This window comes from Monodon monoceros, unplaced genomic scaffold (genome assembly GCF_005190385.1).
Source record: "Monodon monoceros isolate NGI ecotype Baffin Bay Population unplaced genomic scaffold, NGI_Narwhal_1 Super_Scaffold_21, whole genome shotgun sequence".
NCBI classification, from domain to species: Eukaryota; Metazoa; Chordata; class Mammalia; order Artiodactyla; family Monodontidae; genus Monodon; species Monodon monoceros.
In genome coordinates this window covers 79,808,920-79,821,250 of record NW_021703778.1, presented here as the reverse complement: position 1 = coordinate 79,821,250, position 12,331 = coordinate 79,808,920, and the positions used below count along the sequence as shown (strand labels likewise).

Here is a 12,331-nt window from a genome sequence, read left to right as displayed (position 1 = left end):
CTCACCTCCCACACCTCATCACCATATTACTAAAAGCCTATTTACAGCAGTTACCTTTTACCTAGAACATCATGTTCAGCTACCAACAAAAAATTACAAGGCATACCAAAAGGCAAAAGCCTCCACAGTTTGAAGAGACAAGCAAGCATCAGAACCAGACATGGCAGGGATACTGGAAGTATCAGGCGGGAAATTTAAAACATCTATGATTAATATGCTCAGGGCCCTGATGGATTAAGTAGACCGCATGCAAGAACAGATGGGCAGTGTAAGCAGAGATGGAAATTCTAAGAAAGAACCAAAAAGAAATGCCAGAGATAAAAAAAACACTGCAAAAATAATGAAGGATGCCTTTGACGGGCTTATTAGTAGACTGGACACAGCTGAGGAAAGTATCTCTGAGCATACAGATATCTCAATAGGATCCTCCAAAACTAAAAGGCAAAGAGGACAAAGACTGGGGGGGAAAAAAAAGGAGAGAAAAAAGAACAGAATATCTGAGGACTATGGGACAACCACAAAAGGTGTAACATACTCATAAAGGGAATATCAGAAGTAGAAGAAAGAGAGGGGAAAAGAAGAAATATTTGAAACAATAATGATGGAGTATTTCCCCAAATTAACCTCAGACACCAAACCACAGAACAGCTCCAGGAAGCTCAGAGAACACCAAGCAGGATAAATGCCAAAAAGCCCATACCTTGGCATACCATTTTCAAATTACAGAAAATCAAAGATAAAAAATTCTGAAAGAAGTCAGAGGAAAAAAACTACCTTACCTATAGAGGAACAAAGATAATTACATCTGACCTCTCCTCAGAAACCATGCAAATAGTAGACTGAAATATGTAAAGTGTTGAGAGAAAAAAAATCCCACCAACTTAGAATTCTGTAAACTGTGAAAAGGAGAATAAAAAAAATACTTTCTCAGACCAAAAAAAAAAAAATTGAGGGAATCTGTTGCTAGTAGATTTGCCTTGCAAGAAGTATTAAGTTCTTTAGAGAGAAGAAAAATAATATAGGTCAGAAACTCAGATCTATCATAAAGAAAGGAAGATTACTGAGGAAGGAATAAGTGAAAGTAAAATGAAAACTTTTATTTTTCTTATTCTAACTGATCTAATAGGTAACAGTTTGTTCAAGATAATAATACCAACAATGTACACTTATGTATACATGTTATGTATGGTATACTGATGTACATTTTACATATGTGCAAGCTTATATTATGCATATATTATGTATGCTTATGTATACATATTATGTATATATGTGCTATGTATGCTTTATTTATAAGTGAAATGAATAACAGCAATGATATAAGGGTCTAGAGGAGGATCCTGGGATTATTTTGTTGTTATAAGGTACTCACACAAACTGTGAAGTGGATAGCATTATTTCAAAGTGGACTTGGATTGGTTGTAAATGCATATTGGAAACTCTAGGGCAACCACTAAAAAAGTAAAAAAAAAGAAAAAAGAAAAAAAAGTATAACTGATATGCCAAGAAAGGAGAGAAAATGGAGTCATATAAAATGCTCAATTAAAACCACAAAAGGCAGTTAAGAGAGTGGAAGACAAAAATAGCAATAAAGAACAAGGACAACAAATAGAAAACAGTAACAAATACAGTATATATTAATCCAACTATATCAATATCCACTTTGAATGTCAATGGTGTAAATATGGCAATTAAAAGACAGAAATTGTCTGAATGGATCAAAAATCAGCACACAACTATATGTTGTCTACAAGAAACCCACTTTTAAATAAAGACACAAATAGATTAAAGTAAATAGAGAAAAATATATTGTGCTAAATAACACCAATCAAAAGAAAGCAGGAGAGCTATATTAAATTCGCATAGAGTAGACTTCAAAGTAAGGGAAGTTATCAGGGATAAAGAAGGGCATGACATAATGATAAAGCAGTCAATCCTCCAAGAAGACATAACAATTCTTAATGTGTATGTGCCTAACAACAGAGCATCAAACTATGTGAGGCAAAAACTGATAGAACTGAAAGGAGAAATAGATGAATCCACTATCATAGATGGAGACTTCAACACCCCTCTATCCAAAATAGACAAATCCAGCAGGCAAAAAATCAATAAGGACACAGTCAAACTGAACACCATCAATCAACTTCATGTAAATGATATCTATAAATTACTTCATCCAACAAGAGCAGAATATACATTTTCCTCACATGGACCATTCATCAAGACAAACCACATTCCGGGCCATAAAACACACCTTAACAAATTTAAAGAACAGAAATCATACAACATCTGCTTTCAGACCACAGTGGAATTAAACCAGAAATCAGTAACAGAAGGTAATAGGAAAATCTTCAAGTATGCGGAGATTAAACAACACATTTCCAACTAACAGGAGTCAAAGAAGACATCTCAAGAGAAAATTTAAAATATTCTGAACTACATGAAAACATAAATTATCAAAATCTGTGGGATGCAGCAAAAGCAGAGCTTAGAGGGAAATTTATAGCACTGAATGCATATAATAGAAAAGAAAAAAGATCTAAAATTAATAATCCAAGTTTCTACCATAGGATACTAGAAAAATAAGAGCAAATTAAATCCAAAGTAAGCAGAAGAAAATAAATAATAATAAGTAGAGCAGAAATCAATAAAGTTGAAAACAGGAAATCAATACAGAAAAAAATGAAACCAGAGACTTATCTGGTGGTCCAGTGCTTAAGAATCTGTCTTGCAATGCAGGGGATGCCAATTCGATCCCTGGTCAGGGAACTAAGATCCCACATGCCGTGGGGCAACTAAGCCCGTGCACCTCAACTACTAAGCCCACACACCACAACTAAAGAGCCCACGTGCTGCAACTACAGAGCCCATGTGCTCTGGAGCCCGCAGGCCACAACTAGAGGGAAGCCCGCACACTGCAACGAAGAGCCCATGCACCACAATGAAAGATCCCTAGTGCCGCAACTAAGACACAACGCAGCCAAAAAATAAATTAAATAAATGTTAAAAAAAACAATCATGAAACCAAAGCTGGTTCTTTGAAAAGATCAATCAGTGTGATAAGCCTCTAGCCAGACTAACTAAGGAAAAAAGAAATGACACCAATTACTAATATTGGAGATTAAAGAGGGAAAATCACCACAGATTCCACGGAAATTAAAAGGATACGCAAGAAATACAACGAACAACTCCATGTCCATAAATTTGGTAACTTAGATGAAATGGACCAATCCCTTGAAAGACACAATCTGCCAAAACTCACACAAGAAGAAATAAAAGATCTGAATAGGCCTATATCTATTTTTAAAATGGAATCAATAATAACCTTCCAAAACAGAAAGTACAGGCCCAAACGGGTTCATTGATGAATTCTACCAAACATTAAAGAAAGAAACTATACTAATTTTTAAAATATTTATTTATTTATTTGGCTGCATTGGGTCCTAGTTGCAGCACACGGGATCTTCGTTGCCACATAAGGCACCTTTAGTTGCAGCATGCGGGATCTTTAGTTGTGGCACGCAGGATCTCGTTCCCTGACCAGGGATTGAACCCAGGCCCCTGCACTGGGAGCACAGAGTCTTAACCACTGGACCACCAGGGAAGTCTCAGGAAGTTATATTAATTATCTACAATCTCTTTCAGAGGATAGAAGCAGAGAGAATACTTGCTAACTCATTCTATGAGAGCAGAATTCCCCTAATGGCAAACCAAAAAAAGAATAAAAAAAGAAACTACAGACCAATGTCTCTTAGGAACACAGATACAAAAATCTTCAACAAAATATTAGCAAATCAAATTCAAAAATGTATAAAAAAACTATACTTCACAACAAAGTGAGATTTATCCAAGGTATGCAAGACTCATTCAACATTCTAACGGTGGCGCAGTGGTTAAGAGTTCACCTGCCAATGCAGGGGACATGGGTTTGAGCCCTGATCCGGGAAGATCCCACATGCCACAGAGCAACTAAGCCCGTGTGCCACAACTACTGAGCCTGTGCTCTAGAGCCCACGAGCCACAACTACTGAGCCCATGCACCGCATCTACTCAAGCCCCCGCGCTCTAGGGCCTGTGCTCCGCAACAAGAAAAGCCACCACAATGAGAACGCTCGCCGCAACTAGAGAAAGCCCGTGTGCAGCAATGAAGACCCAACACCGCCAAAAATAATAAATAAATTTAAAAACTAAAATCAATTATTGTAATCCATCACAACACAGACTAGAAAAGGAAAATCACATAATCCTATCAACAGATGCAGAAAATGCATCTGACAAAATCCAACACCCATTCATGATAAAAACTCTCAGTAAACTAGGAATAGAGGGAACTTTCTCAACTTGATAGACTATCTACAAAAAGCCTACAGCTAACATCATACTTAATGGTAAGAAACCTGAAGCATTTCCACTAAGATCAGGTACAAGGTAACGACGTCCCCTCTCACCACTCCTTTTCAACTCCGTATTGGAAGTCCTTGCTAATGCAATAAGGCAAAGAAAAGAAATTAAAAAGACTGGGAAGGAAGACATAAAATTGTTCATAGATGACACACCATCTATGTAGAAAATCTGAAAGAATTAACCAAAAAACTCTTGGAAATAATAAGTGATTACAGCAAGGTTGCACAATATAAGATTAATATACAAAATTCAACTGTTTTCCTATATACCAACAATGAACAAGTGGAATTTGAAATTAAAAACACCATATCATTTACAATAGCACCCAAGAAAGCAAAGTACTTAAGTATAAATCTAAGTATATATATATATATGATCTGTATGAGGAAAACCACAAAACTCTGATGAATGAAATCAAAGAAGAACAGAATAAATGGAGAGATATTCCACACTCATGAATAGAAAGACTCAACATTGTCAGTTCGTCCCAATTTTATCTATAGATTCAATGCAACCCCAATCAAAATCCTAGCAAGTTATTTTGTGGTTATTGACAAACTGATTCTAAAGTTTACATGAAGAGGGGAAAGACCCAGAATATCCAACACAATACTGAAGAAGAACAAAGCTGGAAGACTGACAGTACTCTACTTTGAGGCTTACTATAAAGCTATGGTAATCAAGCCAGTGTGGTATTGGCAAAAGAATAGACAAATACCTTAATGGAACATAACAGAGAATCAAGAAATAGAATCACATAAATACAGTCAACTGATCTCTGACAAAAAAGCAAAGACAATACAATGGAGCAAAGATAACCTCTTCAACAAACGGTGCTGGAACAACTAGATATCGACATACAAAATAAAGAATCTAGACACAAATCTTACACACGTCACAAAAATTCACTCAAAATGGATCACAGACATAAATGTAAAACTCAAAATTATAGAACTCCTACAAGTTAGCACAGAAGAAAACCTACACAACCTTGGGTATGGTCAAAGACACAATCTTGAAAGAAATAATTGATAAGCTGAACCTGATTAAAATTTAAAACTTCTGTTCTGTGAAAGGCAATATAAGAGAATTAAACGACAGCCACAGACTGTGAAAATATATTTACAAAAAACACATCTGATAAAGGACTGCTACCCAAAATATACAAAGAGCTCTTAAAACTCAATAATAAGAAAACAAGCAACCCAGTTAAAAAATGGCCAAAGACGTTAACAGACACTCCACCAAAGAAGATACAGAGGTGGCAAATAAGGACATGAAAAATGCATCACATCATATGGCATGATACGACAAAAATCTGACAATACAAAATGCTGGCAAGGATGTGGAGCAACAGGTACTCTCATTCATCGCTGGTAGAAGTGAAGGCAAAGTGGTACATTTCAGAAGACTGGCAGTTTCTTACAAAACTAAACATACTCTTACCATATGATCCAGCAATCGTGTTCCTTGGTATTTACTCAAGGAAGTTGAAAAATTATGTCCACATAAAACCTGCACACAGATATTTATAGCAGCTGTATTCATAGTAGCCAAAAAGTGGAAAGAACCCCAATTTCCCTTAACTGAAGAATGGATAAACAAAATGTGGTATACCCATATAATGGAATCTTATTGCTCAATAAAAAGAAATAGGGACTTCCCTGGTGGCGCAGTGGTTAAGAATCCGCCTGCCAATGCAGGGGACACGGGTTGGAGCCCTGGTCTGGGAAGATCCCACATGCCATGGAGCAATTAAGCCCATGCGCCACAACTACTGAGCCTGCGCTCTAGAGCCCACAAGCCACAACTACTGAAGCCCGTGTGCCTAGAGCCCATGCTCCGCAACAAGAGAAGCCAACGCAATGAAAAGCCCACGCACTGCAATGAAGAGTAGCCCCCGCTCGCCACAACTAGAGGAAGCCCGCACACAGCAACGAAGACCCAACGCAGCTAAAAATAAATTTATAACAACAAAAAAAGAAATGAAGTACTAATATGTACTACAACATGGATGAACCTTTAAAACATTATGCTCGGTGAAAGAAGCAAGACATAGAGGATCACATACCGTATGATGTCATTTATATGAAATATCCGAACAGGCAAATCCATTGACACAAAAAGTAGATTAGTGGTTACCAAGGGCCGGGTAGGAAGAGGTCTGGGGGAAAGGGGAAGGGACTGCTAACGGGTCCTGGGGTTTCTTTCTGGGGTAATGAAAATGTTCTCAAATTGATTGTGGTGATGCTCATTCAACTCTGTAGCCTGGGAGACTTGTGACCTTAGACAAGGACTCTTCCTGAGCCAACTGCTCTCTCTGTAAAATGTCAACCATATGACCTACCTCACAGAGTCAAGCAATTAAACCATGAGTGTGAAAGTGTTTCACAGCAACAGGCACAGAATAGTCATTCCATACAAGCTAAAAAAATAACAAAATATGCAAAAGTACCTTGTGATAAAGCCTTCACAAATGTCAGGTGGTTTTATAATTTCATATATAAAATTATAATATACATTATCAGAAATAAGCCATTTTCAGTTTCACATGCTGCTTTCCAAAGACTCACTTGAGCTCAGTGCCCCACTGTTTCAAAGAGAAGTTAATGGAATTTGGATGCCCTGGGGCGGGCTGATTTGCAGCTTGCTCTCCCACCAGCTCTCCAGGGGCAGTTTCCACAGCTAGGACATTTCTGGCTTTTTCTGCAGAAGCATTTGGGTGCAGGTTAATTAAATCTGAAAGAAAGGCAAACAAGTGTCAGTTACTGCAAGTTTCCACAGGGAACTAGATATCCTACATAGTACACTGTCTTGATATACTATATAAAAATCTATATAGTATATATTATAGTATATTTTTAATGTGTACTACATGAAAACACAATCTGTAGGCGGCTAGCGTGTTCTGCAACCATTTTCATCTAAAGTAGACCCATGGTCCTCAAAGGGAGGTGGTACATGCTTCAAACCACCAAGTTAACAGCATCGGCCCAGGGAAAGAAGCAGCTAGGGCTCTTCTCCGCTGTCTTGTAGATCAGTAAACCAGGTATAAAGCTGTGATCATGGTCCACTCACCTATACTGATAAGGCACAATTTCCAGGATAAACTGTTAGGTGAAAAAAGCGAAGTGCAGACCAGATTACATTAATGCCCTTTTCTGTAAGAAAGTGAGGGGAATAGAATATATATATACTTGCTGATCGCAAATAGTGACACTGAAAAAATAAGTTTGCATATAAAGGATAGCAGTTCAGTAAATTCATAGGCAAATGCATTGATGCTAAAGCATGATCAAATTTCAGAATGTATCTTTAAAATGTAAGTGGTTGAGGGACTTCCCTGGGGGTCCAGTGGTTAAGACTTTGCCTTCCATTGCAGCGGGGGGGGGGGGGGGTTTGATCCCTGGTCGGGGAGCTAAGATCCCACATGCCTCGTGGCCAAAAAACATAAAAAAACAGAAGCAATACTGCAACAAATTCAATAAAGACTTTAAAAATGGTCCACATCAAAAAAGTCTTAAAATAAAATGTAAATGTTTGAAATATTTAACGTTGCACATATGACGCCCAGAATTTGCTTCAAGATAACAACATTTTGGTGCTCGCTTCAGCAGCACATATACTAAAACTAGAACGATACACAAAAGATTAGCATGGCCCCTGCGCAAGGATGACATGCAAATTCATGAAGCGTTCTGTATTTTTAGATTGGGATTGACATATATACACTAATATGTATAAAATGGATAGTAAGAACCTGCTGTATAAAAAAATAAATAAAATAAAATTCAAAGAAAAAGATAACATTTTGTTATTTAACAAATAAATAATATTTGCCTCAAATAACATGTTATTTGCTTCCAAATAACAAAATTAAGTGGGTAAGTATATCAGTGAAACAAGATGGGTCATGAAATACTGACTGTTGAAACTACCTAATAAACATGTGGGTAATATTATGTTATTCTCTCTTTGCATATGCTTAAAATTTCCCATAAGACCCATAATAAAAACTTACTTTTCTAAAGTTTTGATAAAATGTATCCAACAATAAATACTTTGTATTCTTCCAAACGATATAATCTCTCAGAGAATATATATGTTTGTAAACAGAATTTAACATTGTTTTACAATAATCAATTTGACCTATACTCCCCTTGAATAAAGCATCCCTACATTGGCAATATCAACCATCACTCCTTCAGTGGAAACAGAATCAGAACGGAACGCTGAACACTGATAACCAAGTAAAAAATTACTTTCTAATCAGATGAGCACACAACCTGAGTTCACTTAGAACAGGTCACTGTGAAGGTCATCGAGCACTCATAGAGAAGGCAGAGCACAGGGAATCCTGGACTCGGGGGCCCTTGAAAATTGATGTTCCAAACGGGAACACCTTATGATGGGCTCACACTTTGTTGGCAGGTCACTAACTTGACCACAGTCAGCATGGCAAGGGCTCCGGGAACACACTGGGAAAAGTATGCTGGCTGTGACACGAAATGACTGCTGTGTATCCATGAGGGGAACTGGTACCTGCCCAGGAGAGTCAACACCTGGCTCATAGTAGCGTTCTAAGTGGAAAAAGCAAGAGGGTGTGTTGGGAGACAGAAGAGCTATAGGCTTGGCAATGGATTATAAGATTAAGTCAAGAAGGCCAGAAGTTACAAACCACCACTGGTTCCTGATTCTTGGTTCAAGTTACCACTGTGTATGAAGCACTAGGTGCTCGGAGTACAAAAAAAAAAAAAATGAGAGTGTTCTTGCCCTAAAGGAGAACACATCTAGGAGAAAGATATAAAATAATAAAATGTTAAGCTCCAAGTCACCACCGAATGCATCGAGTCCCTGGTATCCAGACTCTCCTCTGAGCCTTAGGGTCCAGGAGATGCCTTGGGGATTTTCAGAGGGAGAGAAGGAAGGGGTCCCACTCTCAGCTTCAACCACAGTGGCTCCTCTTTTCACTCTTTTATATCCTGGAGTTCCTCTTGAGATTTCATTTGGAAAAAAAGAGTTCCAATAAACAAACAAAAAACAAGTTCAAACACCACTAACCAGGTCCAGTTTCCTCTACCTACTTTATTTGTCAGGACACAGAAGCCCTGAGCTGGGGCTAGAAGGCAGTCACCTGCTCCTGCAGTGACAACAGCCTTATGGCGGGTGCAGTGACTGTACTGGGTAGAGGCAGGCATCCGACATCTGTGAGTGTGTGTCGGTCACTGGGCACACAGATGCACCACCTCTATTTCAGACAAAGGTAAAACCGACACCCAGGCTTCCCGGAGGCTGGTCTTTCGCAGACCCCTCACAGGCAAAGCATTACAACTCTAAACCAAACCAGGAAATAAACACAGTGCACTGCACCTGTTTCTGTTTCGAGCAGAGTCCAGCCCCTTCTTCCTGTGTGGGTTGGCAGCAAGGTGAGGAGCGGCCCCTCTGCGGGTGAGACTGTCAAGCTCTCTCGCATAGCCAAGCACCTGTTACCAGGACGCCCAGGCCTGCCAGCAGCCCTGGACCCACACTGGAAATGGTTCCTGAGGAACTCAGGCCCTGGGGGTGGGGTGCAGAAAAGGGACCGGAGGCCAGGGAGGATGTTGGCAAAACAAACCGTTTCTAAAAGTCATCGTTTGACGTGAAAAAGAAGCCATTTCCCAGTTTTAGCTAGATCGTTTTGTCTGGTTTTTGGTTGTTAAAAGACCACATGAGATTTCCTTAATTAAAAGCAGAGCTGCTGGCTTCCCCTCAATACATGTCCTAACATTAGCATTCAGGGAACCGCCTCAAGAAGGACACAAACTAGGACAGGGCAGTATTTCCTTGAAATCCTTAAGAGGATGGATTGGATTCATGAACATGTGCTTTATCTTGCAGCTGCAGTGGGGAAAGAGTCTGTGCTTGAAGAGTTTTGGTGTTCAGACCTTCTCTGTTATTTCTGAACACTTCCCAATGCCTAAATGACACCTCTGAGCGACTTTTAGACCACAGATTTCCTGGGTTCTGATTCTAGCACAGCCTCTACCATTCTGGCGTGGCCATTCCCAGATCTCCAGGAGTCCTTCCCGCTGAACGCATTCTAACACCAGGGGCCCTGTGGGGCCCACAGAGGGAGGCTCCTGCTCACATCTGGACACCTCCGTGAGTCTGCCCTCCTCTCCGGCTCCTAGCTCCACCACAAGCAACCTCGCAGAGGGCAGAACAGAGTGCCCAAGAGGCAGCATCCTCCAAGAAAGGAGGGAAAAGCACTGGGAAAAGGCCATTGCCATGTGTCTCAAAGATACCGCAAAAGATAGCCTGCAAGTCCCCAGTGTGAGCTGGTGGAGGACACTCAGAGCAGGGTTAACCTGAAAAAGCTTTTTTTCCTTTTTTATCAAAGTGAGTTTAACCCAGATTGTGAAGGCGTGGTCAGGAGCGGTACAGTTATCTTCCAAGTAAGGACACAGTGTGCATCTAACCCCAAAAGGAAGAGGCAGCAAGCCACCGGGTCTGAGCGTCCCCCGTGGGCCAGTCCACTTGTCTGGCTAATTACGCATCTGTCTGCTCTCTCTCATGCCTCACCAAGGACGTAAATCTTGTGAGAACTGGACCCCAGCCTGATTTGCTAACAGCTGCGTACCCAACAGCAGCCACAGAGGAGAGACTCAATAAATGCTGGTAAAATGGCTGAAGGAATGAATAAACGACTGCCGTGGTGCGGCAGGGAGGGCCTTCTGGAGGCTGAGGAAATCACGCAGGAGGCAGCAGGCCCATGTCGTTCTCTAAGGAACCACGCCCATCATCCCTCCTGGCTGCCCCTCTCCTGCCACCTTGCCTCTGAGAGACCCCCTGCACTAGGGGTGGGGAGCACACCTGACTCCAGGGCTTCCCTCTCTTCCCCTCTCCCACCGCCCTGCACTCCTGCAGCGGCTCAGCACCCCAGCACACCGCCCAACCCCCGCCCCCTCACCCCCCCACCCCCCGTTCACTGCGCCACATCACACCCAGAGCCAGGCCCAGCCTGCCTCCACAGGCACCACACTCCAGCCCACCACGGACCGTCTCCTCTGGACCTTCTTCAGGAGGCTCCCCCAGAGACACAGCTGGAATCTGACCCTGCTCATCATCTCCCTCCCTTTCACAGCCTGACGTTAGGAATCACAGAACCTTCCATCCAGAAGGAATCAGAGACAGCATCTTGCTCCCAGAGAGGGAAACAGTGTGTGCCCTTCATTCCATCAGCTTTCTGCACTAGATCAGGCTGCCTCTCAGCTACAAGGCTGCTAATCACCGTGACTTACACTTTAAAACAACACGTGGAGACGCAGACCTACTGGAGAACGGACTTGAGGATATGGGGAGGGGGAAGGGTGAGCTTTGACAGGGCGAGAGAGAGTCACGGACATATACACACTAACAAACGTAGTAAGGTAGATAGCTAGGCGGAAGCAGCCGCAAGGCACAGGGATATTAGCTCGGTGCTTTGTGACAGCCTGGAGGGGTGGGATAGGGAGAGTGGGAGGGAGGGAGACGCAAGAAGGAAGACATATGGGAACATATGTATATGTAAAACTGATTCACTTTGTTATAAAGCAGAAACTAACACACCATTGTAAAGCAATTATACCCCAATAAAGACGTTTTAAAAAACAAAAAAACAAAAAACACCACATGGCATTTTGTAGTATTCTACAAACAGGATAACATAAAAGCACAGCTTCTTTGATGACTTTAGGGAACTGTGACATGAAATGATTCCATGGAATTCCTGTGGCTTTGCTAATGTGGGGTCTGTGTCCCACCCTACGGTTTCCCTCCCACCAGTTCCAGCACTTGCACAGAGAGCGCGGCTCAAACTGGGGGAGGACTGGAACAAGCAGCCACTTCCCTTCCCCTCCCCCTGCTCCCACACAAGCCGAGAGGGTGGCAGTTACTCTCGAGGCTGCTT

General features: G+C 41.2%; 1 protein-coding gene and 1 non-coding gene across 5 annotated transcripts in view; one reads left to right on the top strand and one right to left on the bottom strand.

Annotated features, from left to right (window-relative positions):
• TBC1D2B (TBC1 domain family member 2B) overlaps nucleotides 1–12,331 on the bottom strand; it is an 87,366-nt gene that overhangs the window by 49,664 nt on the left and 25,371 nt on the right. For all 4 annotated transcript variants that reach the window (XM_029237341.1, XM_029237343.1, XM_029237342.1 and 1 more), the window contains one exon: nucleotides 6,978–7,143. In XM_029237341.1, coding sequence (XP_029093174.1) covers nucleotides 6,978–7,143 — 166 coding nt within the window. The remainder of the gene's footprint in view (nucleotides 1–6,977; nucleotides 7,144–12,331) is intronic.
• Nucleotides 8,006–8,112, top strand: LOC114905251. Its single transcript, XR_003796113.1, has one exon. It is a non-coding gene; the product is annotated as a U6 spliceosomal RNA (small nuclear RNA).